The sequence below is a fragment of the Mus caroli genome, unplaced genomic scaffold (assembly GCF_978045245.1).
Source record: "Mus caroli unplaced genomic scaffold, Mus_caroli_1 scaffold_12, whole genome shotgun sequence".
In the NCBI taxonomy this organism is placed as follows: domain Eukaryota; kingdom Metazoa; phylum Chordata; class Mammalia; order Rodentia; family Muridae; genus Mus; species Mus caroli.
This window is the reverse complement of record NW_028227267.1, coordinates 63,486,949-63,514,322: the sequence shown is the minus strand read 5'-3', so window position 1 is coordinate 63,514,322 and position 27,374 is coordinate 63,486,949. Positions and strand designations below refer to the sequence as shown.

The following is a 27,374-nucleotide window of genomic DNA, read 5'->3' as shown; positions in this document are numbered from 1 at the left end:
TTTATTGAATTTCAAATAAATAATAAGTCAATTTTTTTCAGGTAACTTTATCCCAAGGATGTTGCATGAGACAGACTTTACAGAAGAAGAAAAAAAGACTTCACTGTTTCTCTGAAACTTAAGTTTAACTGAGAAATACTTATATTTTTAAAATAATCCTACTCATAGAATATACAAATCTATCTGGTATCATAGTTTTATTTGCAAATCCATCTTCTATGAGAAGGAAGAAATGAATGAATGAATGGCAAAGGAGGCTTCAAACTAATTCTAGTACCAGATTTTACTGTGATCATTATCATACTGTAAGACTAATGGTCACTTTAAGCCCTCAGACCACATGTTCTAAGTCTATATTGAATGCATACTTAGTTATTCTGAAATAAGAAAATGCTTTATGCATAGGATAAAAGAAATATTCTTGACCATGGAATAAACTGGCTACACAGAACATTCTTCATTATCCTGGCTCTGCCCCATGGTACATGCTTAGAAGGTGGTGCATGCCCCAGCCCTCCAGTCCAGTTAAAAGCTTTATAATTCAGTATTGTAATGTGATACTCAAAAAGCCCACAGTTTCTCCTGTCCCTTGCCCAGGTCACCTCAGTGTTTGACCTGGGAGCTAGAGAGAAACCCAGATGAGTCTTTGACCTGCCATCTGGCTTATGAAATCATTCATCTATGGATGGGTTTTATCCCTTGAAATATGAGGTGACAGTACCAGTATGTAGTTAAAAAATAAGTCAGGGACACCTTTGAATGAACTGGAAAAATACCTTCTGCACTCATGCAGATAAAACTCCCCTTGTTTCCATAGAGACCCACTTCAGGGCTTTCCTGGAGGGACCAGGCATGAGAGCATTTGCACCTACCATGGTTGCAACCTCCCCTCAACACTGTCTTGTGATCTGTCCTTTGAAAAAGCCCTGGCATCATATGGGGCTCATAGCATACAGCAGTCATCCCTGAAATATCAGCCTACACCCAGGGGTCCCCTTCCTGCAAATGTCTCCATCCCTGCCATTGTATCCGTGGATGAAAAAATTTCTTCCTTATGCCTGTCTCACAAGGTTTCGTAATAAGGGAGAAACTGCTGTGTTGCACCCTAGCCCCGACTCTGTCTTCCTGGTAATCTTTGTGGAGAAGAAAAAAATAAGTCTAGGATAGTCATTTTAAGTCAAGAACAAAACCTTCCAGGAGGACAGTCATTCAACTGATACAAAGACCTTATCTTTGCAGATTATATTGCTGCAAAAAAGACCATGACCACAAGCAACTTGGGAAGGAAAGTGCTTATTTCTTCTTAGAACTCTCAAGGCACACTGCATCCCTGGGGAAAGTTGAGGCGAGAACTCAAGGCAGGAACTGCAATGGAAGCAGTGGAGGAACCACTTATTGGCTTGTTCTGTTTACGTCCTTATATACCCCACAACCACTGGACACAGATGGCACTGCGCACAGTAGGCTGAGCCTTCCCACATCCATCAAGGAAATGCCGCAGAGGCTTGCCAATCTTTCAGAGGCATTTTTTTTTTTTAGCTGAGGTTCCCTCATTTCAGATGACTCTAGTCTGTGTCAAGCTGACAAAACAAAAACCAAAAAAAACCCACTAACAAGTGCACACCGCATACACTTGGGCTTAGATGGGCCATCGGAAAACCAAGCTCCCATCCCCTAACTTCCTTTCTGAGAAATGAGCCTCCAAGTTTTATCTCCAGATCAATGTGGAAACAAATCCTCAAAGAATAATTCCTACAAGACTTTGATCAACATCCACAGAGTCCTTCAAGTCCTAGTGGGCAGGTCCTCAAGTCTCCAAGTCACGTAGACAATATTTTCTCATCTCCTTGGCATGTATGTCTCATCTCCCAACCATGTGACCTGTTAGTTTCTTGGCTGAGTCAAAAATAGACCCCAAAGAACTTACTCAGGCCCATTTGCCCAAATATAAAAATAAAGGCAGACTGGAGAGATGGCACCGCATTGGAAGTGTTTGCCGCTCTTTCAGAAGACCCCAACCTGACTCCTAGTATCCATCTTGGGAAGCTGACAACGGCTTGCAACTCCAGCTCTGTGGAACCCAACACCCTCTTCTGGTACCCACAAGCACTTGCACACATGTGGCAGATACTCACACAGCACAGATATATAAATACAAAGAAAAGAAATAAAAAGAGAACAAAAATAAAAAGAAAGTCACACACACCGGAAATTCTAAAAGGTACCCCGTGTGTGTAAGTCTTACCGTAAAATTTGGGGGTGAGGGGGTAGGGTTGAGTCTGAGGCCTTAGCCAGGCTAGGTGAGCTCTCCACTACTGGCTTACATTCCCAGCCATCTTTATCATAATCTTTCCCAGCTCCACAACTCTGCTGCAGCAGTGTCAGCCAGGTAGATGAGTTTAGGAAGAGACACATTTTCTAGAAACAAATATCCATTTTTTTTTTTTTTTGTCACAGAGCTCAGTTTCAAAGCTTTGTTCTCTTACTCATCCTGACTCGCCCATTTCTTGGCAAATCTGTTCTTTGATCCTATTAGAATTTTATAAGAAAAAAATTGGAAGCTGAAACTGTCCATTCTCAATGACTCCACGCACCCGGCGGGCCAGACGGGAGAGACTGCACTGGAAACTGATGGGGGAGATTAAGCAGGAAGGAAGTCTCCTAATGGAGAACCAGGTTGGCTTTCCCTCCTGTCATTTAGGAATTGCTTACAAATGGTTTGAATGCTAGACTTAGAGCCTCTCTTTTCTCACCAACATCGAGGCTACTGAGAAACTCGCAGATTGCCAGATGGCATAGCTGCAGCACTTTGTAAGGGATCGAAGCTTCTGGGTGAACAAAGCGAGGAGGCATGTGTTCCTGGGGACACGTGGCAACATCAGCAAAGCTTTGGAGTGGGGAGGGGAGTGAAGTAGGGGTGTGGAGAGGCAAGACGATGAACTTCCCCTGACACCAGGGAGACAGGGAAGAGCTGACTTTCAAATGGGAAGTTCCCTTTCATCTGCCATATTCCAAACCACTCATCCGTTCTCCAAGTTCTCTCTTTGGACTACTAGTTTGAACTTAACAACTGTACTATTTAGTATCCTTTGTGTTTTCTGTTGCCAATAAATAATGTCCCAATGCTTTCATGGGGACGTAAAAAGTCCCCCCAAAAAATCTGATCTTAAATAATCTTCCAAACCTCCCTTCCCTTCACAATGCCCATGTACCTCTAAACCCATGAGGACATCCAGGAAATGTGTTCCTTCCCATAATTCCTCCTCTCAAACTCAGTCCTTCCAGACTGTCCTTCAGCCCCAGGTCGGCCAGTACAACCTTCGCCACACCCACCTTTGCCAAATCGGTGATCAGCTCCACCCTTCACAAGCCCTGGAGGTTTCTATCTTGTCTCTTGTGTGGCTCTTTCAGCATCATGACATGTCTGAGGCCCCTTTGTCTTTCTGTCTAAACAATAAAGTCTTGAAGGGAGAGCTTTGTTTCTGGTCAGTTTTACTCCTTGGGGCACAAAGCAAAGTTCATGACATCCTATGCCCTTCATAAGTACTTCCTGAACTAATAAGGATTCATTCTGCTTTATAACCTAAGACATCTGTTCTTAGAATTTTTTTTCAATCTATCAACCACTGGTGCTAAGACTGCTAGGTCATTTTCAACTGATTACAGTTATAGGAAAGTTCCTCTATGAACTGGCAAATTTCTCAGTCACCTAAATTCCTCAAGGTTTAGTAGTAAAAAAAAAAAAAAATCACCCTGCCAGTTAACATCAACTGAATGCCCCTGACATCCAAACCACTGCAGATACATCAGGAGAAACAGGACAATTGCTGTGGCTTTTTAAAAGTTGTATTTATTCTGTTTTATTGTGTTTATTCTGTATGCTTGTTTTCCTGTGTATATGAATATGTACTAAATGCATATTTGATATCTACAGAGGTCAGAAGAGGGTATTGGATGGCCTAGAACTAGAGTTACCAGTGGTCATGAACCATAATGTGCATGCTAGAAACCAAACCTGGATCTTCTTTAAGAACAAGAAGTACTTTTAATCACTGAGCTATCTCTGTAGTCCTTTGCTTTAATGTGTGTGTGTGTGTGTGTGTGTGCGTATGTGTGTTTATGAATGACTGACTCTGGAAACGAAGCACTTTCCTAGCATGTGTGGGCACCCTAGATGCAACCTCTAATGCCCTCATCTCTAGCTCATGCACACACACACACACACACACACACTGTATCATGTACGTGGGTACCTTCATGTAGTTAATACAACTCAAAGGGAGAGGCAGTTTCATTAACACAAACAAATTCCTTGACAATCCTGCAATTGAGTTTTAAAAGACATGTGACATCTGATACCCAAAAATAAGTCCATAGCAGGGAAAAGAGGCAAACACAAATACGCTAAAGGATAGTAAATAATCTCTAACACCCAACCAGAATGTGACAAGACCTTGGTTACTGAGACGGACTTCTCTGAGGAGGCAGAATCTGACTCAGGTCCTGACAAAGGGACAGGATTTGTATCTGGAAGAATATTATCTACAAGAAACCTAGGGTGAGCAGTCTAGGAGGAAACAGAGCATCGAAAGGAGAAAAACACAAATGCTTCAGACTGGCACAGGTCACAGAGCATAAGTGGCAAGTGACCTGCCATCTCATCTACTGTTCCCTAAGCACTGTGTACTCTGTTTGTGTATATTTAGTTGATCATGGACCCACAACCACCTTCTGAATAGTTAGGAGAGATTTTATTGGTGGGCACTGTTTTTGTTTTGTTTTTTGTTTTGTTTTGTTTTGTTTTGTTTTGTTGTTTTTGAGCTTTGTATACCCCCAGGCTAGCCTTGAATTTATTATAATTTATAAGCAGAAAAAAACAGCCTTGAATTTCTAATCCTCCCACGTGCTGAGATGGAAAGTGTGTGCACTACACCCTATCTTATGCCATGCTGAGGGCTGAACCCAGCGTTTCACACACGCCAGGCAAGCATCAACCAAGCAATAGCCCAGAACTGCTTCCTAGAAGAAAGGTTTATTTCATTTCCTCTTCCTTGGTTTAACCATTACCCAGGGATGTTCCTCCTCAACCCAGGGTGACAGTCTCTCTACATCACAGGCAGCAGGGCCACCTTTCCTGAGCACACCCTTTCCCACCTGTAGCTCTCCAAAAGGGTTGAGAAAATAGCAGACGTTTCCTTGGGAAACAACAGAAAAAAAACATAAAAGAATGAACAATTTACATCGAACAGATAATTGATGTTTTTATTTTTTAAAAAATCTAAACCTTCCCTGAGGGATGGAATTTTCACACACATATACTCACACACAGAGAGAATGAGAGAGAGAGAGAGAGACCCAAGACCAGGCTTTTGTGACCTTTTGACAGTATTAGCTAGGTGCCCCAACTGTGGAGATGGTCAACTTCACAGAGGTCAGTAGCTTTAAGCATCACTGATGAGCACAGACTGTCACATCCGGAACTTACTTCTGGGCTTAGTACAACCAGGGAAATTACACTACCAATCCAATGTAGCTCTTCTTACAAAGAGGGAAACCGAAGCTGAGAAGTGGCTGGTGGTCTCTGTAATGTCACACAGATGGTTAGTAGGTGAGTAGGAGCCCAGGTCCTGATCTAAGTCACCACAGTGAGGACTGACACAGCTCCATTCTATCTCTCAGGTGAATGTGACTTATGCAGTCTCAGCCAACACTGCAGAGGCCAGCAACCCCTGCCGGCACCCCTGCTTCCGGCTCCACTGCTCCCATCAGGGGTCCTGACTTGTCATGCTCCCAAGTCTTCCTGCTTTCAAAGGCTCTGAATTCTGGACATCCCCCGCCCACCCCCCATAGTACCAAATGGCTTTAAATTCATAACTACCTGATGGAGTAAAATCTGATTTTACTGCTGAAACTCATAACCTTAACCAATCGACCCCCAACTCCTTGAGACTGATCTACACCCCCACACACACACACACACGCATAATGGAGATTTTTTTTAAAGCAACTACTAGAGCTATTTAATTACCACAAGTCGGTTAGCATAATGACCAGCACACAATGAGTGCCAATTAAATATTAGCTAAACATTAGTTGTTGGAGGAAAATGACTCTCAGCTGTCTGACTTGCTCTTTTCCAGGGAACAGGGGGGAGTGGTCCCAGCCTGAACACTGGCCTCAGCGGCTTTGCAGAGAGCTCATGTGCAGCTCAAGTCCAGGATGACCCGAGTGCAGGCTCCATAGTAAAAGGGGAAGCAGGGACTACACCACAAACCAGAAATACAAGCAAATAGGATTACATCGATGCCTTTGATAAGGGAAAGAGCTCCCTGTCCATCCAGGATGGACACACAGAGCAAAACAGTTAGGGCTTCAATCCCATAGTGACGACTCTGCATGCTTCTAGCCCTTAAGAAGCTCTGGACTGTGAGTGACATGCTCAAGAGAGGAGAACAACAACAACAACAACCCCGGGAATCTAAGCTGTGGCTCTCAGGAGGAAGGTAGTCTAGTAGTCTACAGGACAGTCAGAGATGGGAAGTGGTTGTTCTAAGGAACTGGAGGAAGGGTGGATGAGGACACTGCCACCCGGCTAGCAGCCCCTGGTAAGATTGCCTACCAAGATGACAGCCGGAAATGAAGAAAACTTCATTTAAATAGGGACTCCGGAAACGACTCAGTCAATAAAGGACTCGCTGCGCAGGCACGAGGACCTGGGCGCAGATCCCCAGAATACACGGAAAAAGCCACACAGCAGGCAGCATGTGCCCATAAGCCCAGCACTAAGGAGGCAGAGACAAGAGGATCACTAGGACTTGCTGGTCAACCAGTCTAGATGATCAGTGAGAAGCCTTATCTCAAAAATTAAGATAGAGAGAGGTGAAGGGAGATACTGGCTTTCAACTTCTGGTCTCCACATGTATCCTCATATCACACACAAGCTTGCGCGCGCGCACGCACGCGCACACACAGACACACACACACACACACACACTGCAATGTGCCTTGAGGATACTGTGTTAAGTGAAACAAGGCAGTCACAGAAGAACAAAGGGTGCACACGTCCATTATCTGTGGTTCAGGAGATAGACAGGTAGGTACGGGGGTGGGTGGGGTGAATAGGAAGGAATAGAGAGTTGTTTAATAGGCACATCGTTCCAGTTTCAAAAGACCAGACAGTGCTCTATGGATGGAGAGCAGTTACAGCTACCATGACAACGCGCCTGACTAAACCCAAAGCCTCATCGTGGTCAAGGTGGTAAATGTCATGTCACATATATTTTACTACCATTTAAACAAACATACAAAAAAAAAAAAAAGGCTCTGATGAAGAGAAAACATCTCGAAAAGTCTCTGTGGGCAATTGTTTGAGCAAACGTTCTGAATCATAGCCATTCTGTTGCTCATTTGGCTTCTTGAAAAAGAAAAAGAAAACAGAATAAAAACACATCAACCCTTGAAAAGATTCTCCTGAGTGGGGTGGGGTGGGGTGGGGTGGGGGGCTCAGACACGTGTGAGATTAGAATCCTTGGGCGAGACTGCTCTGTTAGTGTGTGAGAAATGGGCTGGCCATGTTCTTTTCATACCCTCCATGGTTACCTATGGGGAGGCTCCTCCGACAGAAAGTACAAGGTGGCTCACAGGGGAAAGGTACTTCCTGCCAAGGCTGGTGAACTGAGTCCCATCCCCAGCATCTAATTCATAGAAGGAGAGAACTAACTCCTTCACGTTGTCTTCTGACCACTACACATGCACTCGAGCATGTGCAGACTCACGTGATCAATCATCAATCGATATTGTAAAGATTCAAAAAGAAGCCTGGCCATTGTGAGGTTCCTGGATGCGAACGGCTCTGCAGATGACAACGTGATGCTGAAATGTTAAAGGGTGAAAGGTCACACCAATCTAATTATGAGCCTGTCCCTAAAATTTTCTTCATGTGAACAAACTATGAGGTTGTATCCAACCCCACGGCTCAATGATCAGGCCAAAGAGACTTCCAGACAGAAGAAAGAGTTTAAAGAGCATCCAGCCTGTGGCGCCAGAGCTGAGTTAGAGCTTCCCTCAGAACTACAAGATGGAGAGTATTTCTATTTACCAGACAAGACTTCTCCGCCAAAAGAAGCCCAAGACCACAGAGGGGATTGTGTCATTGTTACTGTTTGAACAGGAAACATGAAACACTTGGTTACCAAATGGTGGCGCTGTTTTGAGTCTCTGTCATGGGGCCTAGCCGGCTACAGGCTTAAGGGAGACAGCTCTGCCGACTTCCGGCTGAAGACCCTCTGCTTCCTGGTCCAAGCCCTTTCCTAAGCCACTTCTGCTGGCTCCTGCTGCCACAACGCTGACCCGTTCCACTCCTTCTCCACCTTGCTGGACCTCCTGCAACCCCTCATCAAAATAGAGCTCTGTCAGGTCAGCAACATAAAATAAGCGATACATCTGTCATGTTTAGTATTTTCCCAGAGAAGAACTTTGCATTTTTGTACTGAAGAATGGGTGAATCTGAGCCCCTCGATTCACGTGACTTTTCAGTGTCTTTGCAAATCCTTGTAATTCTTCTTGGCCTGAGCTTTCTGGAAGAAGGAGTGGTTACCCAAAACTTCCCAAAAGCATGCTGAAGGTACAACTAAGAATAAGAAAATAGATCCAGGCAGTGGAGGCAGAGGCTCCATTACACCTTTAACTCCAGCATTCAGGAGGCAGAGGCTGGTAGATATGTGAGTTCAAGGATGGCCTGGTCTACAGCGTGAGTTCCAGGACAGCTAAGGCTACAGAGAGAAACCCTGACCTGAAAGGGGCTGGAGGGACAGCTGAGTGGTTAAGCAAACTAACTGCTCTTCCAGAGGACACAGGTTCAATGCCCAGCACGCACATAGTGGCTGACAAATATTTGTAACCTCAATTCCAGGAAGGCCAGCACCTTCTTTTGACCTCTGAGACATTGCACTCACATAGTGCCCAGACATGCATATAGACAAAACATCATGCACATAAAATAAAAAAACAAAAAACAAATCACACACACACACACACACACACACACAAAGTAGGTGTCTGTTTCAAGAGAGAGCCATCAAGGTAGAGAGACATTTAGCAGGAGACAACTCTTAAGTTTGGAGCTAAGTCTTGGTAAACAGAAAACTAAGTTCCTGGTAAGGATCCCCTACTTTAAAAGCTAACTATCAATTAAGGGGCCACACAATGTTGAACACTGCTTTTCGAATTTGGAGCGGCCTGTTGGAAACTGAGCCGTTGCTAAGGTGTGATCACATGGGTTCCTTGGGCAACGCAGTTGTTTGGTTGCAGCCTGGAATCCCTTGTGTCAAGTAGGAGTGCTGTTTGCCTCACCCTGACCAAAGACTCTAATTGGCCATTGCTGATGTGGAAGGCATCTCTATGACGTTTTCCGCCTCCCATTTCATTACCCCATAGAGGGAAAGCATCGATATACCCGTATCCTTTCACTGCAGTGTTGCAGTCACCAAGGCAATAACATACATATATATATATACAGACATACAGACATACATACAAAAGAAACCCTTGAAAGAGGATGGAATGTTGGAGAATCATGCTTGTGCCTCCCCCTTCCATGAACATTTACAAATCCAAGGGAGTAAGTCGTCTTCCCTTGAGCTGGAGTGGAGCAAGTGGGGATGTGCCTGCGCTTCGAGGAGGCTCAAAGAGAGCCATGTAAATTAATTGCATCTGGCAAGGCTGGGCGCCGCGGAAGGGTGAGATAATTAGCCGGTAGTATGGGAACAAGGGCAAAGGAGAGACCTGGACATTTACTCAGAGGAAAGCTGAAATCAACTGCTTTGCACCCATTTGGTGCTCGGTAAGGGAATGCGACACCTTCGCGCTGGCAGCCGTTGAACCCAAGGACCACATGAACAAGGCCAACCAAACCGCTGGACGATACAAGCTCCACCCACCTTCCCACCTAACAAACAGGAGCCTGACTACGTACATGCCTTCTCACTTCTTAAAATGAAGGCAAGACCTTAAGATGGAGGTTATACCCAAGAGACGTTTGAGAGCAGCGAGATAAGGCTCTGGTGAGGAAGCCAAGTCTTCAGAAAAGGACTCTACAATAAGGAAGACACACAAATACATACGTTTATAGTTGTTCATAATAAAAGCAGTTCTCCTAAGAGCTGGCGTTAAACAAGTGTATAGCACTGTTCTGTTTGTGTGTTTCCGTGTGTGCATGTGCAGCGTTTGGAAGTAGCACGTATTTCAGGTGACTCAGAGACTTCGCCGGGCTCTTTGGATGTGGACATAATGTTTAAAACAAATGCCACCGTCACATTATATTTGTAAGGACACGATTTCTAGCATCTTAGAAAAATGTGAAGCACTCTAACACAACCCATGAAGACACCTAATATGAAACTCTTTTGTCTCCACAGAAGAAAGAATGCTGCCTTCTGGGAGCTGCAGAGATAGCCAAGTGGTTAAGAAGTTATGCTCTCTCCCAGAGGACCAGAGTTCAGTTCCTGACATCCATCTCTAGCCACCCCAATGCCCTCTCCTGGCCTGGATGGGAACTGCACTCATGTGTACAAATCCCCACACAGACAAGAACATATAATCTTTTTAAAGACTGCTTTCTTTGTTGCTGTTTGGTTGGTTGGTTGGTTTTGTTTTGTTTTGTTTTTCAAGTCAGAGTTTCTCTGTGTAGCCTTGGCTGTCCTGAAACTCTCTGTATCCCAGGCTGCCTCAAACTGATAGAGATTCTCCTGCCTCTGCCTCCTGAGTGCTGCAATTAAAGACATGCAGCAACCTCCCCGACCCCACCCCACCCCCGCTGGGTTCTTTGGTGCCCTTACCATGTATTTCTCAGAGCGCATTTAGCTTTATCCAGGAATGCATTTTACCAACGGCATTGAAAGTAAAAGCTACTGCGAAGCAGAATCGGTGGGATGTGTGCTTGTAAGATGCAAGGGTCAGCTGGCATTTACAGGTCTGCAAGCATTTCTAAAACTGGCCTATGGGATATTTATCCCCAGAAGAGATATGAGAGTCATGAAACTAGGTAACCTTTCTGAAAGAGGCACTGGAGTTAGTGGGGGAATTAGATGAGAGCTGGGCAAAGTAGGGAGAGTGCTTATAGCACAGGTCTGAGAACTCTTGTTTAGATCCCTAGAACCCACATGAAAGCCAGACTCCTTAGCATTAGTGTTTGTGATACTGGTGCCCCCTACAGGGAGATGGGAGGCTGTAACAGTACACTGCCCAGACACTGGTGGGCCAGCTAGCCTATGGAATGGGCAATGAATAAGAAGAGTCCCTATCTTGAACAAGGTAGAAATCAAAGACCACAATCCAAGGTTGTTCTCTGAACATCACACAAGCACTGTGGAAGCACACCATCGGACGGACGGACACACACACACACCCCACAAAGACTAGATGACGATCAGTGAGCTTATGTATACACTCCAAAGGGCAAGACTTGTATCTAAGCACTTGCATATGCTTCCAGTTCCCAGAGGATCCCAAAGGCATTGTGGGAAGGGCAGAGATTCTGTGTAGTCAGCAGGCCCTAGGCATTGGTTAGAACAGAGGGCATGCTGGGAGAATGCAGTTGTTGAATTGAGGGGAGCATGAGTCTGACAGTAAGATCTACTATATTCTGGTGCCAAGTCTGCCACGCCAACTGTGCACACCACGTCTCCACTCTGGGGCTCCATTTCTTTGTTTTGTTTTGTATTTTTAATCTATAAAATGAGAAAGATGAATGGTCCCAGAGAGTTCTCCCAATGATATATATATATATATATATATATATATATATATATACTTTTATAAAAACCAGAGAAACTGCAAACAGCCCTCTTTAAATTACAAATACACATTAAATTCCCATACATATCCCACAACTACTTCCACTTGTTCAGTGCCCTCTTCCAAGCATCTCCATCCTCTCCTGAGGCCTACAGCAGCAGGCAGCATCCCCTGGCAGCCATCACTTTCCTATGGATGAACAGTGATGCTGAGTGCTTTGGCCAAGGTCAAGAGCTAGGACAGGCTCACAAGTCCAGCCTCCTAAGTCCCTATGGCTGTGCTATACTTTCCATGCAGAAAGCAAGCTGACTTTCCTGGGAAGACTGCCAGAGGTTCCTCCTCCCCACTGAGAATATACTGGAATATTAGAATAACAACTTTGGAGACGGAGGTCTCTCCGAACCATTTCAGGACCTGGCTAGAAACCCGAAAACCCACAGAAAGAAACAACAGGGAATTCTTCCCGTTTTTTAACGAAAGAGAAAAAATTAGGGATGGGAATATGGGGTTTCTTTAAAAATTACATGATTGCTGGAAGTTAATTTGGTATTTCTTCGTCGGTTTGTAAGTTCTGTTTCCAATCACAAAAACAGACAGCTGAGGACGCTTAAATCACATTTCAGTGAATTAGCATCTTGTCCCAGAGAATCTATCTCACTGTGAACACAGTGTAGAACCCAGACTATGGTCCTGTGTGTTAGGAAGGACTCTTCCTCAGGACAAGAGCAAATTTGTCAGGAGCCCGTACATGGTTACCTGAGATGACAGACTTCAAGTCCAGCAGAAGCCACAAAACACGGTTTTTTAAAATGTCACTGAGGTTGGGGTGTACTGATTCCTCCAGGGAAGTGATCGACCACACCTGCCAGAGGTACTGGGGTTGGACAAAGGCCTCACCTCTGTCATCCACATATGTTATGAGACATACAAATAAATCCGCCAGTGATTTAAAGGGTCACCTTCTGAAAGGATGGTCCCGCCACAAGTCTGTACCCCAGCACGTGGGAGGCTGAGGCAGGATGAGCACACATTTAAGCACAACCTGGGCTGTTAAAGTCACATCGCAAAACACCAAAGATTAAATAAGAGAGTGGATAAAGGATAACAAAAGGAAGGCCCTGATTTCTTTCCAGAGACATCGCCAACATGAGGAAATCCTGGCTGCAGGAGCTTCATGCCTTGTAGAAAATACAAAGCCAAGCTTACAGCAGAAGTCCCCCAGGATCAGTCCTCAGAGTGGAGACTCAGGAAGGAAACTGAAAAGCAGAAATGGCTGCGACATTCCCCTACCTGTCGATGATGACCGGATCTGACGGGGTCTCATTCCGGTTCCCGCAGCTCTTCTTCTCACAGCATCGACTGTAGAACGGGAAGGAGTCAAGATGTTGAGAGAAATCGCGTTAAACCAAAAAGGCTCCACAAGACTACTGCAGTAAGAACACCCGGAAACAGCCTAGGTAGCCTCGGGACCCCGAGCTGCACCACAGCAAACTTTGCAACAATGTTCTATTTATTTTTCAAACCCTCAATCTGAAGCCGGGAAAACTCACAAAGATTCTCTGCTCTCCAAGCTGCCAGAGCTCAACTTTCTCGAGAGCCAGATCTGGAACTTAACCACAGATGTTTGGATCTTAAGGTCTACAAGGTCACTTCCAGGCTGATGTGTGACGATTTCTATGAAAGTGTATTTCAGGTCTTTGTATCCCAATAAATATTTAAAGAAAGAAAAGATGCGAGAATGTAGAAAATAGACCAAAAGTAGCTGCCTGGGTTATTGTAAAACCTTACTGGCCTGCCCGCTTTCTCTGGAGAACTGGGTGTCCTTTCTAAGCATTTATTTATCCACTTATTGTTGTCATTCTCCAAAGAGAAAGACAAGCGGTTATACATTTTTAAATGTATACATTTTAACATAAAACATATATTATAAATTTATACATTTTTAATTTTATGCATTATAAAATGTATACGTTTTATTTTAAAATGAACATATAAAAAAGAATGTTATACATTTTAAAATAGGAAGGAAATAAACCACAGAGAAGCTACTCTGTTGGAGAAGAGTAGCTAACAATTCTGTCAGAGCAGAAATAGGACTTAATTGTATCCAAGTTCCAGTATTAAAGTCTCTGCCTCCCGAGGTGTCCCCCTCTGTAATGTACAGGGAGCCTGGTAGACAGACAGACAGAGAGACAGACAGACAGGCAGAGAAATGTTGAGGAAAGGGGGAACAGAGAGAGGAAGCGTGGGAAGAAAGGTGGGAAGGGAGGGAGGGAGGGAGGGAAGAGAGAGAGAGAAAGAGAGAATACAGAGCAACTACAACAATGAGAAAAGGCTCCAAATGGCCCTGAGGAAGCAACACGCCAGCCCAAAAGTATCTGTTCAAAGTAAACAGACAAACGTGAGGTGGCCAACCCCTTACACAAATCCCCAGCTGCTGCTCATCAGACCACAGTCTCTTGAACACTCACTATCAAGTATGGTTAATTCAGCCTGTAGCCATGTCATAGCTTGTAAGAAAACCACAACCATATTGAAGCTCTAACACATGAGCTACCACATCATTGCTGGGAATTGAACTCAGGACCTCTAGAAGAGCAGCCAGTGTTCTTAACTGCTGAGCCATTTCTCCAGCCCCAGAGCTACCTAATACATGTTCGTAATAACCATCTGCTTATGAAGGCTGCCGTGCCATGGCTTCTCTGAAGCTCAGACCTAGGGCGCCACCTCTAAGAAACTGCTGGACAAGGAATAAGAGGTCTGACATCTAACCCATCACTAACTAACCACATGAACTCAGTCCATTATCCTGAATCCCTCTGAGTTCTGCTTCCTTCTCAAGAAAGCTTTGGGGTTGATTATCTTTAGAGGAGCTTCTAGGTTTCAGCTGAGGAGGGTGAAGTGATGGGAGGGAGTTCATGCAAATTATAATAGTACAAAAAGAAACAGGAATAAGACCCATGTGGCAACAAGGTACCACCAAACCTGTCCCAGCCCAGGCAGGGGTCTGCTCAGTGACCCTCTGCAGCCCGCCCATTCTCCCTCTGATTCTCCACAGGATTGAATACACACAAACAAATGTAAAGGCTGGAGAGATGGCTCAGCAGTTAAAAGCACTGACTGCTCTTCCTGATGACCCAAATTGGATTCCCAGCACCACGTGGTGGCTCACAACATCTGTAACTTCTGCTGCAGAAGATCCAATGTCTTTTCACAGTCACCTAGGGCACTAGGCATGCATATCACACACACACATATATAGAAACAAAACACAGGTAGAAAAAGAAGTTGTTATTGGTGGTGGTGGTGGTGGTGGGTTTTGTTTTGGGGTGTTTTTTTTTTTTTGGTTGTTTTGGTTTGGTTTTGGTTTTTTGAGACAGGGTTTCTCTGTATAGCCCTGGCTGTCCTGGAACTCACTCTGTAGACCAGGCTGGCCTCCAACTCAGAAATCCGCTTGCCTCTGCCTCCCGAGTGCTGGAATTAAAGGCATGCGCCACCACTGCCCCACCTGTTTTGTTTTTCAATACTGGGTTTTCCCTGGACAGTCCTGGCTGTTCTAGAATTTGTTCTGTAAACCAGGCTGGCGTCAAACTCACAAAGATCAGCCTGGCTTGGCCTCCCAAGTACTGGATTAAAGGTGTGTGTGCTGCCTTTATTTATTTATTTATTTATTTATTTTTAGATTTTATTTATTCAACTTTACACATATAAGTGGTTTGCCTGCAGGTATGTGTTCTACACGCGTGCCTGGTGTTTAGAGAGGGCAGAAGAGGATGTTGAGTCCCCGAGAACTGTAGTTACAGGTGATTATGAGCTATGGTATGGGTGTTAGAAACTGGATCTGGGTCCTCTGCAAGAGTGGCAAGTGTTCTGAACTGCTGAGCCATCTCTCCAGCCATCTTTATTTTTAAAAAAATGAATATTTACAAACGTTTGAAACCCCTCTCTCGCCAGAGATATACAGATTCATTGGTGGGCAACCTTACCACCCTCAGAGTGTAAAAGACCCTTGAGAGACAAGAACACCTGCCCACCCAATGAGCACGAGGCAGCTCTAAGACATACATCAAATTAGTAAATACTAAAAATGATCTCAATTTTCCTGATTGCCAGCCTTTGCCACTGGGACCTTCCAAAATAATATTTGACCTTTGAAATTATATTAGCTCTTAACTCTTAAAATTTCAATGCATCCCAATATGAACACCATAAAAACCTCCCAGCCAGCTCTACTCCAGCCCCCAAAGCCTTTGCATTCCCTGCAAACTCACTCCCCATCCACCGTGTCTCCAGCTCCCACCTTTCCTGTATCTGGAGTCCTCTTTCTGTCAATGTGTTCACTTCAGCTGGTCGGGCGAAGTGACTTTGGCCAGCACCACACTTTCAAACACCACCCCACCACACTAGACAGCTAAAGACCTCCAAAGCTAGACTGTCCTTTGACATCACCAGCTTGTCGGCCTAGTCCCAACAAACAACGTGCGCAGCACTGGTACAATTTAATTACAATCACATATGCCCTTAGAATGTGCCAATCTGTTTAGCTTGGGGAGGAACGATTCTGAGGAGGCCTGTAAGTTTGCAAAATTTCAGCTGCTTTTCATGAGGATTTTCTCTATTGTGCCAGGGTGGTGTAACGTGAGGGAGTCAGGCAGGGACAGAAATGCAGAGAAAACTGAGCCTTCATTTCCAATAGGAATGTATTGAAATATCACCTCTATCTAATATCAACACCCAGCAGAGAAGAGATACACAGACATTCACTGGGGCACTAAACTTCAATAGTAAAAATATAAACATAATAGGAACTGGTTATATTGCCCCATTTGAATGTTCCTTATAATTCTCTGGGTCTCTCAGTTAAAACAAATTCCTTTTCCAGTTTTTGGTTTGATTTGGTTTTCAAGGGGACTCTCATTAATGTGGTCTGGTTGTGTTTAGTTTGATCCTTAAGTAGCGGTCAGCCTTAGCATTCCTAACAACCAACAGAAGCAGTAAACCTAAGACACATAGAGGCCGGGCGTGGTGGCGCACGCCTTTAATCCCAGCACTCGGGAGGCGGAGGCAGGCGGATTTCTGAGTTCGAGGCCAGCCTGGTCTACAAAGTGAGCTCCAGGACAGCCAGAGCTATACAGAGAAACCCTGTCTCGAAAAAACAAAAAAAAAACAAAAACAACAACAACAAAAAAAAGACACATAGAAACCCATGGTCCCCAACGCTGTTGGGAGCTGACACTCAGGAACTGGGTCCCTGAATTACTCAGGTGACATTGTCCCATTTTCTTTCCTCTCTGGACAAGGTCTGAATGACCAACTCAGGTTTACCTACTTTAGTTTCAAAGCTCTTAGGGTTATACTTCAACAGACAGTTTCCTCGGTCTGAAGTTCCTGAGAAGAAATTTTTTGTTTGGTTTGATTTGTTTTTTGTTTGTTTTTGTTTTTGTTTTGTTTTGTTTTTGTTTTGAGACAGGGTTTCTCTGTGTATCTCTGGCTGTCTTGGACCTCACTCTGTAGACCAGGCTGGCCTCGAACTCATAGAGATCTGCCTGCCTCTGCCTGTCTCAGTGCTGGGATTAAAGATGTGTGCTACCACTGTCCTACATTTTGTTTTGCTTTTAACTGGCAATGACAAGAAAGAAAAAGAGAAAGAGAGAAAGAGAGAAAAGAAAGAAAGGAAGAAAGGAAGAAAGGAAGAAAGAAAGAAAGAAAGAAAGAAAGAAAGAAAGAAAGAAAGAAAGAAAGAAAGAAAGAAAGAAAAAGAAAGAAAGAAAGCTGAACTTCAATAGGTTAAAACTACCAACTACCCTGAGGGTTTGTGGGGTTTCTTTTTCTTGTGTGTGAAAGTGAAAGCTATCTCTCTGTGTCCCTGTCTGTTTAGGTTTGGTTTAGTTAATTCTACAATTTATTTGGGGTACCTTCTGCTTAAAACACTCTCAAGTTGCTCACAAGGCCTCTCCTCCCTATGGAATCTTTGAAGAGGGAAAAAGAAAAACAAAGGCTTGGGGGAGTGGAGATTGGGTCTGAGAAATTTTTATCACAATTCTGAATCTTACCTGAAATTTTTTTCTTTTTTTTTTTTTTTTTTTTAGGAAAGGGGAAAATGAGAGAAAGATGAAAAGATGGCTGAGGAAGGAAAAAAAAAAAAGCCCTGGTCTCAGTCTGAGGATGTCTAGTCAGCCAAACTCCAGCCCAAGATAAGCTAATGTGTCCTTTTCCCTTCCAAACTCGTTTTTAAAATTCAACCCTCAACTTTCAAAAATCTGTCTCTAATTTCAAACTCAAATAAGCTCACAGCATGGTGGCTTTTGTTTTGTTTTCTTCTCCCCAACTCCTCCCTGCGATTGCATAACAAAAGTGTCTAAATTCACACCATCTGGCCGATAAAGACACTGGCCCCACTGCCCGGCTGGCCCATCTGATTAGGGCCCTGTCTAGCCTGCGCCTTGTGGCGAAAAGTCACAGCTGTGGGGTTTGCTCACGCTCAATACAACTCTGTTATTAGCCAGCTGTAGGCCTAGAGACGACTTCTGTTCAAATTATAATATCTTTTAACCCTCTGAGCATTGAGGGCGCAGGGGTGGCAGGCAGCAACATAACACCTAGATAACTCCTTGCTAATAATTGGCGAAATGAACTAACGCAGCAAAGAGAGGATCAGAGATCACTGGGGAAGCAAGGAAAAAAAATATTCCTAAAGAGATGAATTTTGCCCCTTTGTTTTATCACACACACAGATATACACCGAGTCTCACACACACACACACACACACACACACACACACACACACTATCCCCACCACCAAAGCTAAAGACAATTAATGAACCCTTTACTAATGAATACAGAATAGCAAGCCGTTTCCGGAAGTGCCCAGGTACACCAGACAAGACCATGCAAAGGAACTATGTGTACTAATCGGTCACTGAAGAACTGGGCACCTCATTCATACTCCACCATTGACCAGCTGTGACTGACTGTTCAAATGAAGGAGAAGGAACGTGTCCCCTTCCAAGAGAATCAGCCCTTTTTGACTAGTGAGAAGTTCCCTTGTGCCTGTGGAGTCACATGTCTCTCATCTCCCAACACACACACACACACACACACACACACACGCACAGATACACACAGAGACACATACACAGAAATCCACAGATACACACACAAAAAAATACACATGCGCACAGATACACACACACATAAACACACACATGCACAGATACACACACACACACTCACGTAAACACACACAGATATACCCACCCAGATGCACACATACACACACATGCCCAGACACATACAAACACCACACAAACACGGATGCATGTACACACTACAGACAGTAACCCATCCAATGGATCATTTATCCACCTATAATTAATATTTGTTTGAGAATCTAGAGAGAAAGTAAGAGTTCATCTTCCTGGCTCTCCACTGCAGAGAAGTTACAGTACATTAAATTTTTATATTGTGTTACTAATGCAGACTAAACTAGGGGCTTTAAAAATTGATGCTGCTATTTAAACAGCATAAAATGGGGAAGATTTGATTAGGCTTAAAAAATAAAAATGTCACACTTAACTACGGCTGCATGCGGGATTCTGAGTATTATTTAAAGTGATGGGGCGGTGTCATAGACGGTGGACTACTTGGGCCTTTTTTATCTTTCAAGACTGCCTCTCCAAACAAAGATACTTAACAGGTAGTGACAGATGAAATGTCCTTTTGACTAGCCAACCAAATCAAAGCACTGTGCCTGCGGAGTCTGGGTATTACCGACAAGGACATCTTAGAACAGTGTTTTCTTTCTAACCAGACCTGTCAAGAGCTCTGAGGTAATGGAGTATCTACCCGAGGCCCAGGCTTTTCCAGGCTGTGGCACCTCAGTACACTTCTGTTGAGGCCGTGGCCAGGCCTCAACTTTGCCTCTTGGTGAATTTGCTGTTCTAAGGCTTGACTACAACCCGAACAAGCATGTTAGGTTGGTATGGTTCCTTACTGGCTGGGTTAAGGGGTTGCTTTGAGAGAGCTGCCTGAGGGGCAACTAAGTAGGTGTCCTGCAGTTATCCCCAGACTGCTCAGAATGAGAGGAGGACTGGAAGAAAACCAAGGCTTTTCCTCCAGTCACACTGTGGAGAGAGGGAGATGTGTGTGTTCAAAACAGACTTTGACGGTTCCTCCTGAAATGAGTCCTTCCCAGCATCTCCTCGGTATGTTCCCTCCCGTGCATGGTATTAACACCCTATGCGCTAGGCAGCACACACCGGGCACTCCGAAAACATCAATTGAAAGACTTAATGTGAGGGTGAATTCCCTACACCACCATCCCCGTCTATTTTCTTCTGTTTGAGTAGAAGAAAGGGGACAATGTGCACGGCTCAAAATAGAATGGACTGGGCTCTGGAAGGGCAGGTGGGAAAGCCAAGAACTCCAATAGACTGTGCCTTTCACAGTGTGATCCTCTGAATCCATCTTTCCTGGAACCTCAGATGTCCCAAGCATGGATTTCTCCCTGTGTGCCTATTCATTCCCTGTCCCCTCCCCCCCCCCCAAAAAAAAAGATGTTCTGCCCCACAATTCCTTCTTGGCCTAAGATATGACCCTGCTGTGAAATCTTGCAGTGGGAGGAATGACTTTACCAGCGGGGGGGGGGGGGGGGATGAAAAGCCCAGGCGTCTCACCGAGGACAGAGAAGCCTAGCCTAGGACCTGGGCAGTGCCTGGGAATAGGCCTCTCAGCTCTCTGGTGGTACCCAGGGCTCAACAAGTGGCACTCTCAGAAATCTACCCTAAGCAGGCCAAGCAGTAACAGAGACTGGTGCGAGCCCTTGTGCCAGATTCAAACTGAAGCCTGGCCCAACACCTAAGCAGCAGCTGAGATTGCCTATCCTGTGGAAGAAACTCTGGAAAGTCAGGTGGATGGAATCCACTCTCTGGTTTCCCTTTCCCAGTCCTAAGCCTTAAAGACTAGGAGGGTTTTCTGAGCTCCAGATCAGCTCAGGTTCCAATCTACCAGGTTCCCTTGGCAACTCAGCCCCAGGATTCCCTAGCTTTCCAGCCCAAGGAAAAGGCGCCTCTTACCTGCACATCACCTCGTGGGTCAGCAGAACTCTGCACATTTCGGGATTCTTATTCTGGCCCTCGTAGGCTATGGGCTGTCAGAAAGGAGACACGGACAGGGTGGAGACTTTAAAATAAGCCCTAACTCGGTTCCCTCTCACTGGGCCCTAAAGAGAGCTCCCTCCTCTCCCTCTCCCACAGCACAGAACCAGAGTCTTTGCTCCGTTAAAACAGCCGGAAGAAGTTTGCCCTTAGTTCTCAGCAAAGAGGAATTCTCCAGCGAACTGAATCTTCAATAACTGTTAGCTGTCTTCAGCCATTCATTTGTCACCTCCCAACACCCAGAATTTCCCCACAGCACATGAACAGGGCCACCAGAGCAGGGGGAAGGGGTCCCCCAGAGTGGACTTGAGGTAGAGAGAAGTGTGAATCCCCTGCTGCAAATCATGCTAGGAGCAGAAGTCACCAGACAACGCGGGGAAGTGGGGAGTCCACAGTAGGCTCCCTTCGGTCTCACCTGTTTAGTGACAGAGTCGATGAGCCTGACATACAGGTCCTGCTCTGTGCGGACACCTGCACAGGAGGGGGACAGGCGATTGGCAAGGATGGCCAAGACCCTCTCACATCCACCCCAACCCTTTCCCTGCCCGGGAGCCTGACCCAGGCAGTCAAGCCACAAACCCCTAGATGGAATTGACATGAAGGGAGACACCCCTGCCATCCCGGACCAAGGCTCACACAGACACACAGACACACACACACACACAGTCCCCCACAGCCCTGCACTCACTAGCTTTCTACCCTCCCAAGCACAGTAGGAGGCAGACACAGCAGCTACCAGACTTGGCTGCCTGATGACCAGTGCCTGCCCACGAAGCCACTTACCATTGCTGTAAAGGAGCTGTAACTTATAGTGAGTACCATTGTTGGTCTTCTCATTGCCTTGCTCCTGAAAAGACAGAAGCCCTTCATTCTTGAACTTTGCAGTGCCCCCACACAACCGGGGTCCAGACCCAGACCAATGGGCAAGGAGCATTTCCCACCATTGGCCATCTTGGAAAATTTGTCAAGGCCTACAACCGCTTGACCTTCACCATCCCTGTCTCTCTTTTAAAAATTTCCTAAGGGTACCCCTGCCTCCAGCCGGCTGATGCCTGATGCCAGCATCAAAGCTGTCTTTAAGCAGTCCCCACCCCAGTCTATCTGTCCTTGAGCTCCCGGGCTCTACAAAAAAAGGGTAAGCCTGCCTGTCCTTTAGAAAGGGCAATGTTAGCCACCTTTGGGGAGGGGTGGGGAACAAACTGGGAATGACCACTTCCAGTGTTCAGGGGCTTGGCAACTAGCCACCCCAGGTTTCCCTTTCTTTGCACAGCCAATGGGCCCAGCATATATTGGTTTAGGTAAACAACCCTTCATTTAGGATCAAACATAGCTCTCAAATTAGGGTTTGAGTTCAAGGGAGGTGCTCAGTCGCTGTGAGAGTAAGCGAGCCATAGAAGGCTGGCCCCAAGTTCCCACATAAAACTGAATCCACCCACCTACATCCCTGCCCTCTTTCCCCGCTGCCGAGAGAAAATAATAATAATAATAACAATTATTATTATTTTAAGAAAAACTGGAGACTGGCAGCGACAGCGCTGGGTATACTTTTAAAACTAGGTCTAAAAAACTTTTTTCTGCGAGGTCAGTCGATGCACTGCCGCTATTACTGACCCCCAAGGCTAGGGCGCACAGCCGAAAACGCCTGGTTCAGAGTTGGGGCCCATTGAGGTGCAGGGAAAATCTACTGAGTTAGAAGCTAAGGGTGAGACACCTCAATTTATCATTCCTGATGCTAGCGGGAGAGTGTCGCAAGTGACAGATGGAATCCTTAGTGCCGGCTTAGGGGGGAGGGTTTAAGGGGTCCGCTTACTTTGTCATTCTCCACAAAGTCCACGAAGGCTGTGCGCTCAATCTCCACCGGCTGTCCCTGCCTGTCGTAGAGCGCCAGGACAAAATGAAAGAAGTTGGATTTCCTCAAGTTTGAAGGAGGTTGCTTTTCAAAATGGGCCCGGGACAGAGCAACTCCGCTGCACAGGAAGTGTTGGGAGAGAGAAACAGGACAAGGGGAAAAGAGAGAAAGACTGGGTGTTAGGCAGTGACTAACTTGCCCAAACGACATTGCAGAAGGGCCAAGGGACTCAAGACCAGAAACCTTCTGGGTCTTTTCCACACTCTCTCAGAGGGGTTGCAATAGGCACCTTGCTTCTGCCACCCTGTTATACAGCCACCCAGAATCCTGTCACCAGAAGGCTTTTAGTAGAATAGAAAGACCAGGGCTGCCGCCGAAATCCTAAGAAGCGCTGCTAAACCCCAGGTGCCTGCCCCAAAAACTCAAAGCTGTGACACAGATTTAAGGGGATAGGGTTCTTTTGCATTTGAACAAGTGACCCCCTTTAACTCCTGGCTAATGAATTTTTGGATCACAGACTACAAGATAGGAAGCCTGGAGTCCAAGCCTCTGTCCTCAAGGTTTGCCTTACTCTACCGAAATTTGCATCCAGGACAGCGCCACTGCAAAATCCCCTACAGTCATTACTGGGTATAACGGGCCAGGGTTGAGGACTCACTGCTGAGGACCTTCGCCCCAAGAGCCGCTCCACGTGTTGAAGCCAGAAGAAGCCAGAATGTTAAGAGACAAGCAGCGCCCTGGCCAGAGACCCGGGCGATCCGCGCTCGAGTGTTTTCTCGATTTCCCTGACTCTGTATAGCTGGACCCAGAGCTCGCCAGAGCCTTGGATGCGTCCACAGGACCTCCCTATATGCCTGTCTCTGATAGTGCCACATTTGACTGAAAACCTTGTGAAGCCAGCGAATTGACAGATGGTGAGGGCAGCCTAGTGGCCCTGAGGTCTTCTGGATTCTTGTGCTGGGCACGGTCGCAGTCACTTTTTTGAAAGTGTATAATTTTCGCTAGACCACCACAGACTGCTGTTTCAAACTTTAATAAAGTACATTTTATTTCGGACGGGAAGACAGGAGGGAAATGTCATTAAGCCCCCTGCTAAGGAGCGGATCTGCGGAACTGTCTTGGTTCCCTCGGCTTGTCACCGCCGGAGCGAGCCCCCAGACCGCTTTCGAGAGCCACGGCCTCCGCGAAGTACCATCTGCTTCGGGGACAACTGAGCATTCGGCTTCGGAGGAGTGGCAATCGGGTACCGCAGCTGCCACTTCAGGCATCCGGTTTGCGGCCTTTGCTGCCACTCCTTGAAGGGTGGCAGCCAGTTCGCTCTACCCGGGACACCTGGAGATGTGGCCTGTCTGTAAAAGGGGTCATTTCTCAACGTGAAGTCCGGAGATTTAAGGAGGTTGGCGCAGAACGCAGAGCGCAGAGGAAGAGTCCTGGAAGAAATTTGTGGGTGTCTGGAGAGGGTAAAGGAGCTGGCTCTTGAAGACTGGACACAGACACGAGGGCCATGAATCTCAGTTTAGTAGTGACAGTGAGAAGCGGGACTGGAATGTCTTCGTGGGATGGAACCCTAGACAAGTCTTAACCATCCGTACACGCGAAGATTTGGAAACAAAATCAACTTGAGGAACCCGCAAAACTGGAAGCTGCTCTTCTCTGCGGCTTCATTTTCTCCTCTTCCCCGACTACTCCTGTGCTTCGGTCCATCCTCAGCCTCTTCGGTTTGTCTGTCCCACTCTCCCTCACCCAGGACTCGCTTGCGTGTCCCCTTTCCTAGAGCTCCCGGCCGCCTTGCTTTCCTTGCAGCCCCTCAGGCCTCTCCGGATCCTCTCGCCGCCGCCACCATCTGGCCGCTGGGCTCCCCGAGTCTCCAAGCCGTCCTGAATGATGCTGGAGGAGAGGCTCTCGCAGGAAGCGTGGGGGAACCTAGGAGTGACCGGAAAGCCGGCTCTGCCTCTGCGCCGGCTGCCAGCTCGGATCTTCACGCGCCACTCCGCTAGAGTCCAAGAGTAAACGCCGCGATGTGAGCTTGAACGCTACTTTTAATAATTTTTTTTTTTGTCCCCAAAGAACGGACTGTGGGGAGAAACACCCATGACCTCGGTAGTTGAGAAACTACAGTGTCGACTGCGGGAAAGGGGTTCCCCTAGTCGCAGCGACCTGCCCGCCCAGGGAGAGCCCCAGTGCGCGCGGCAAGGGAGGAGAGACAGGGACAGAGAGAATGAGAGGGAGCAAAGGAAAGGGGTATTCGGGGAGACAGACACAACCAGAGACTTTCAGAGCACAACGGCTCCAGTCTCATTACCTCTGAGCCGCGACATTGGCGTCCACCACGCCGACATTCCGGACCCAGGACCTGACCGAATCCATCTCGGCACCCAGCGACTTGTCTTTCAGAGCTGGTCCTCTTCCTAGCGTATCTTGAATCCCAAACATTTAAAAAGTCTGGTCCTCTACTGTCGCCTTAAAAGTGACTTTACAGCAACACCGTCCTCACTCTCCAATGCTGCCAGCAAATGGTGTTCTCCAAAAGCAATCCGAGAAAGGCGGCAAGGGCCGAAGTTTGGGGGCCCTCTTGGAAAGAAATTGCCAGCCCTTTCCTCCACGCACAATGCAAAGTTTGCGTTTTTTATCCTCGGTGGCTTCAGATCTGCCGCCTCGGGGCTTCCACTCTAGGTCGCCCGCATCCTTCCAGCTGCAGAACGTTCTCCAGAAAGTGGCCACAATTTGGAAGCATCACCTGTTCTGGGAAAAACAGGAGGAGATAGATAGCTGCCTGATCTCTCCCCTTCCTCCTTGTTCCCCCCTCCCTGCTCCTCCCCACCGTTCCGATATAGAAAAAAAAAAAAATCCCCAACAGGATCAGTTGTAAGAGGAAGGGGAAGACCCGGAGCGGGGAGGAGGCGGTGGCTGAGAGCGCCGCAGAGCCGGGCTGCTGCAGCGCGCGGGCCCCATGAATGGTTACTACAACCCAGGCCGCGGGAGGCGGAGCCGAGGCCCGATAAGGAGCCTCATTTGCATGGACGCCCGGGATTGGCCGGCTCTGGGCAGGCTGGGCGGACGTCCTCCCGCGGCGTTCGCCAAGCTTTGCTTTGCCCGAAGTCCGGGAGGTGAAAGGCTACAGCAAGCCACTAGCACCGAGTCCCGACCAGAGTCCCGAGTGTTTGGCTTGAGTGGGAAAGGGGTTCCCCAAATCCTGCACCAAAACAGAGTAGCAGGATTCTGAGAGTTAAGATCATGATGGTTCTTTCCGATCGCGGGAGCAGGAAGCCTGCGCGGATTTGCCTCTAGATGCAGGTTTTTGTCGCCTGCGGGGGACCCTACATATTCATTCCCGAGGTTTGGACCTGTGACCACCTGTATTTATGCTTTTCGCAAACACTACCCTCAGGGCATCCATCTTTCTGAACCGGTCTACCAAGTCTCAGAGAGTTTCAGGGAAGCAACCATTTCGCGCGAAGGCCACAAGTGTTAGAAGGAGAGAAGAGATGAAGGAAGGAGAGAGTGGAGTGTGGACGAATGAGGCTCAAGTGCAGTTTAAATAAATATGCTGTGAAGGGAAATGTTGAAGGAGCTAAGGAAAACAGCCCCGGGAAGGCGGGAGTACGCACCTTTGCAGATAGGAGAGGTTGATGACAGCTTGGCTGGCTGAGAACTGCGGGATGAAGTTTCGAATCCTCCCCCTTTTTAAAATGTCCCCTCCCCAATCCCTGAAGGCCGGGGAACCCTGCGTTGGAGACACGAGGCGTCTGTGAAGAAGTCCTGGAAACTTTGTCCGCCGAGCGCTGTGGTCGCGAAGGTTGGTGGTCGGGAAACCGAGACTCCACAAAATAGCTGAAACCCTAGACGGCTGGAGGTGCCTATTAAAAAAAAAAAATCCTCCTGGCTGGGTGTTATTTTCTTGCTTCTCTTTTTGTATTCTGATCTGCGCGTAGATCTGCTGTTGAAATCTAGAACGCCAGCGCGAAAACAGATTTGAAGACAATGAATGCAAATCTGTGCTCAAAGACCATCTGCCGTGGAGGAGACAATCAGCTGCGCCGCGGTTCGAGCGACTGCACCCGAGCCTCTCAGCATCATTACAGTCGGGAGTCTTTCCTCCCGGCTCAGGGCTCAGGTTTGAGTGTCAATTGACTCCTGACCGGACCCCCTAGCTGTAGGTGAGCGCTCACAGACGAGCTGCGAGAGTTCGCCGCTAGAGGACACAGCGCCTGGGGTGCACGTTTGCCCGGCGAGCGAACAGGAAGCTTGCGCTTTCAGAGACTGCTTGAGTCTCCATAGAACGGGACCTGAGCACGTCACTTCACCTCAGGGCCAAACTGCGACTACAGAACTGCGCAGGCGGGATGGTGCTCCGGAAGATTTGGTCTCTCTCTACAGCAGTGACTGACTTGAAAGCTGGCTGCGGCTCTCTTTGCACAAACTGGGGAGGGGGGGCTGGAGTCGCGTTGATGGTGTACCCTAACTCCAGGTCTTTAACTCCAGGCTTAAAAGGGAAGCAGGGTGGCTTATGGTACAGTTGAGTATAAGAAAATAAGAGGCCTAGTTGCAAACGGCAGTTATCCAACAGAAGAGGGAG

General features: G+C 46.8%; 1 protein-coding gene across 2 annotated transcripts in view; it reads right to left on the bottom strand.

The window, feature by feature from the left end:
* Ebf2 (EBF transcription factor 2) overlaps positions 1-27,038 on the bottom strand; it is a 207,663-nt gene extending 180,625 nt beyond the window's left edge. Inside the window, exons 1-7 of one of the 2 annotated variants that reach the window (XM_021181503.3) lie at positions 26,407-27,038; positions 25,101-25,535; positions 22,760-22,916; positions 21,733-21,796; positions 21,365-21,420; positions 20,869-20,942; positions 13,084-13,152 (exon numbers count right to left, since the gene is read on the bottom strand). In XM_021181503.3, coding sequence (XP_021037162.1) covers positions 13,084-13,152; positions 20,869-20,942; positions 21,365-21,420; positions 21,733-21,796; positions 22,760-22,916; positions 25,101-25,231 — 551 coding nt within the window. In that variant the 5' untranslated portion in view covers positions 25,232-25,535; positions 26,407-27,038. Of the gene's footprint in view, positions 1-13,083; positions 13,153-20,868; positions 20,943-21,364; positions 21,421-21,732; positions 21,797-22,759; positions 22,917-25,100; positions 25,743-26,406 lie in introns of those variants that run through there. The other variant, XM_085828729.1, reaches the window with a different exon arrangement.
* Between the last annotated feature and the right edge of the window lie 336 nt (positions 27,039-27,374).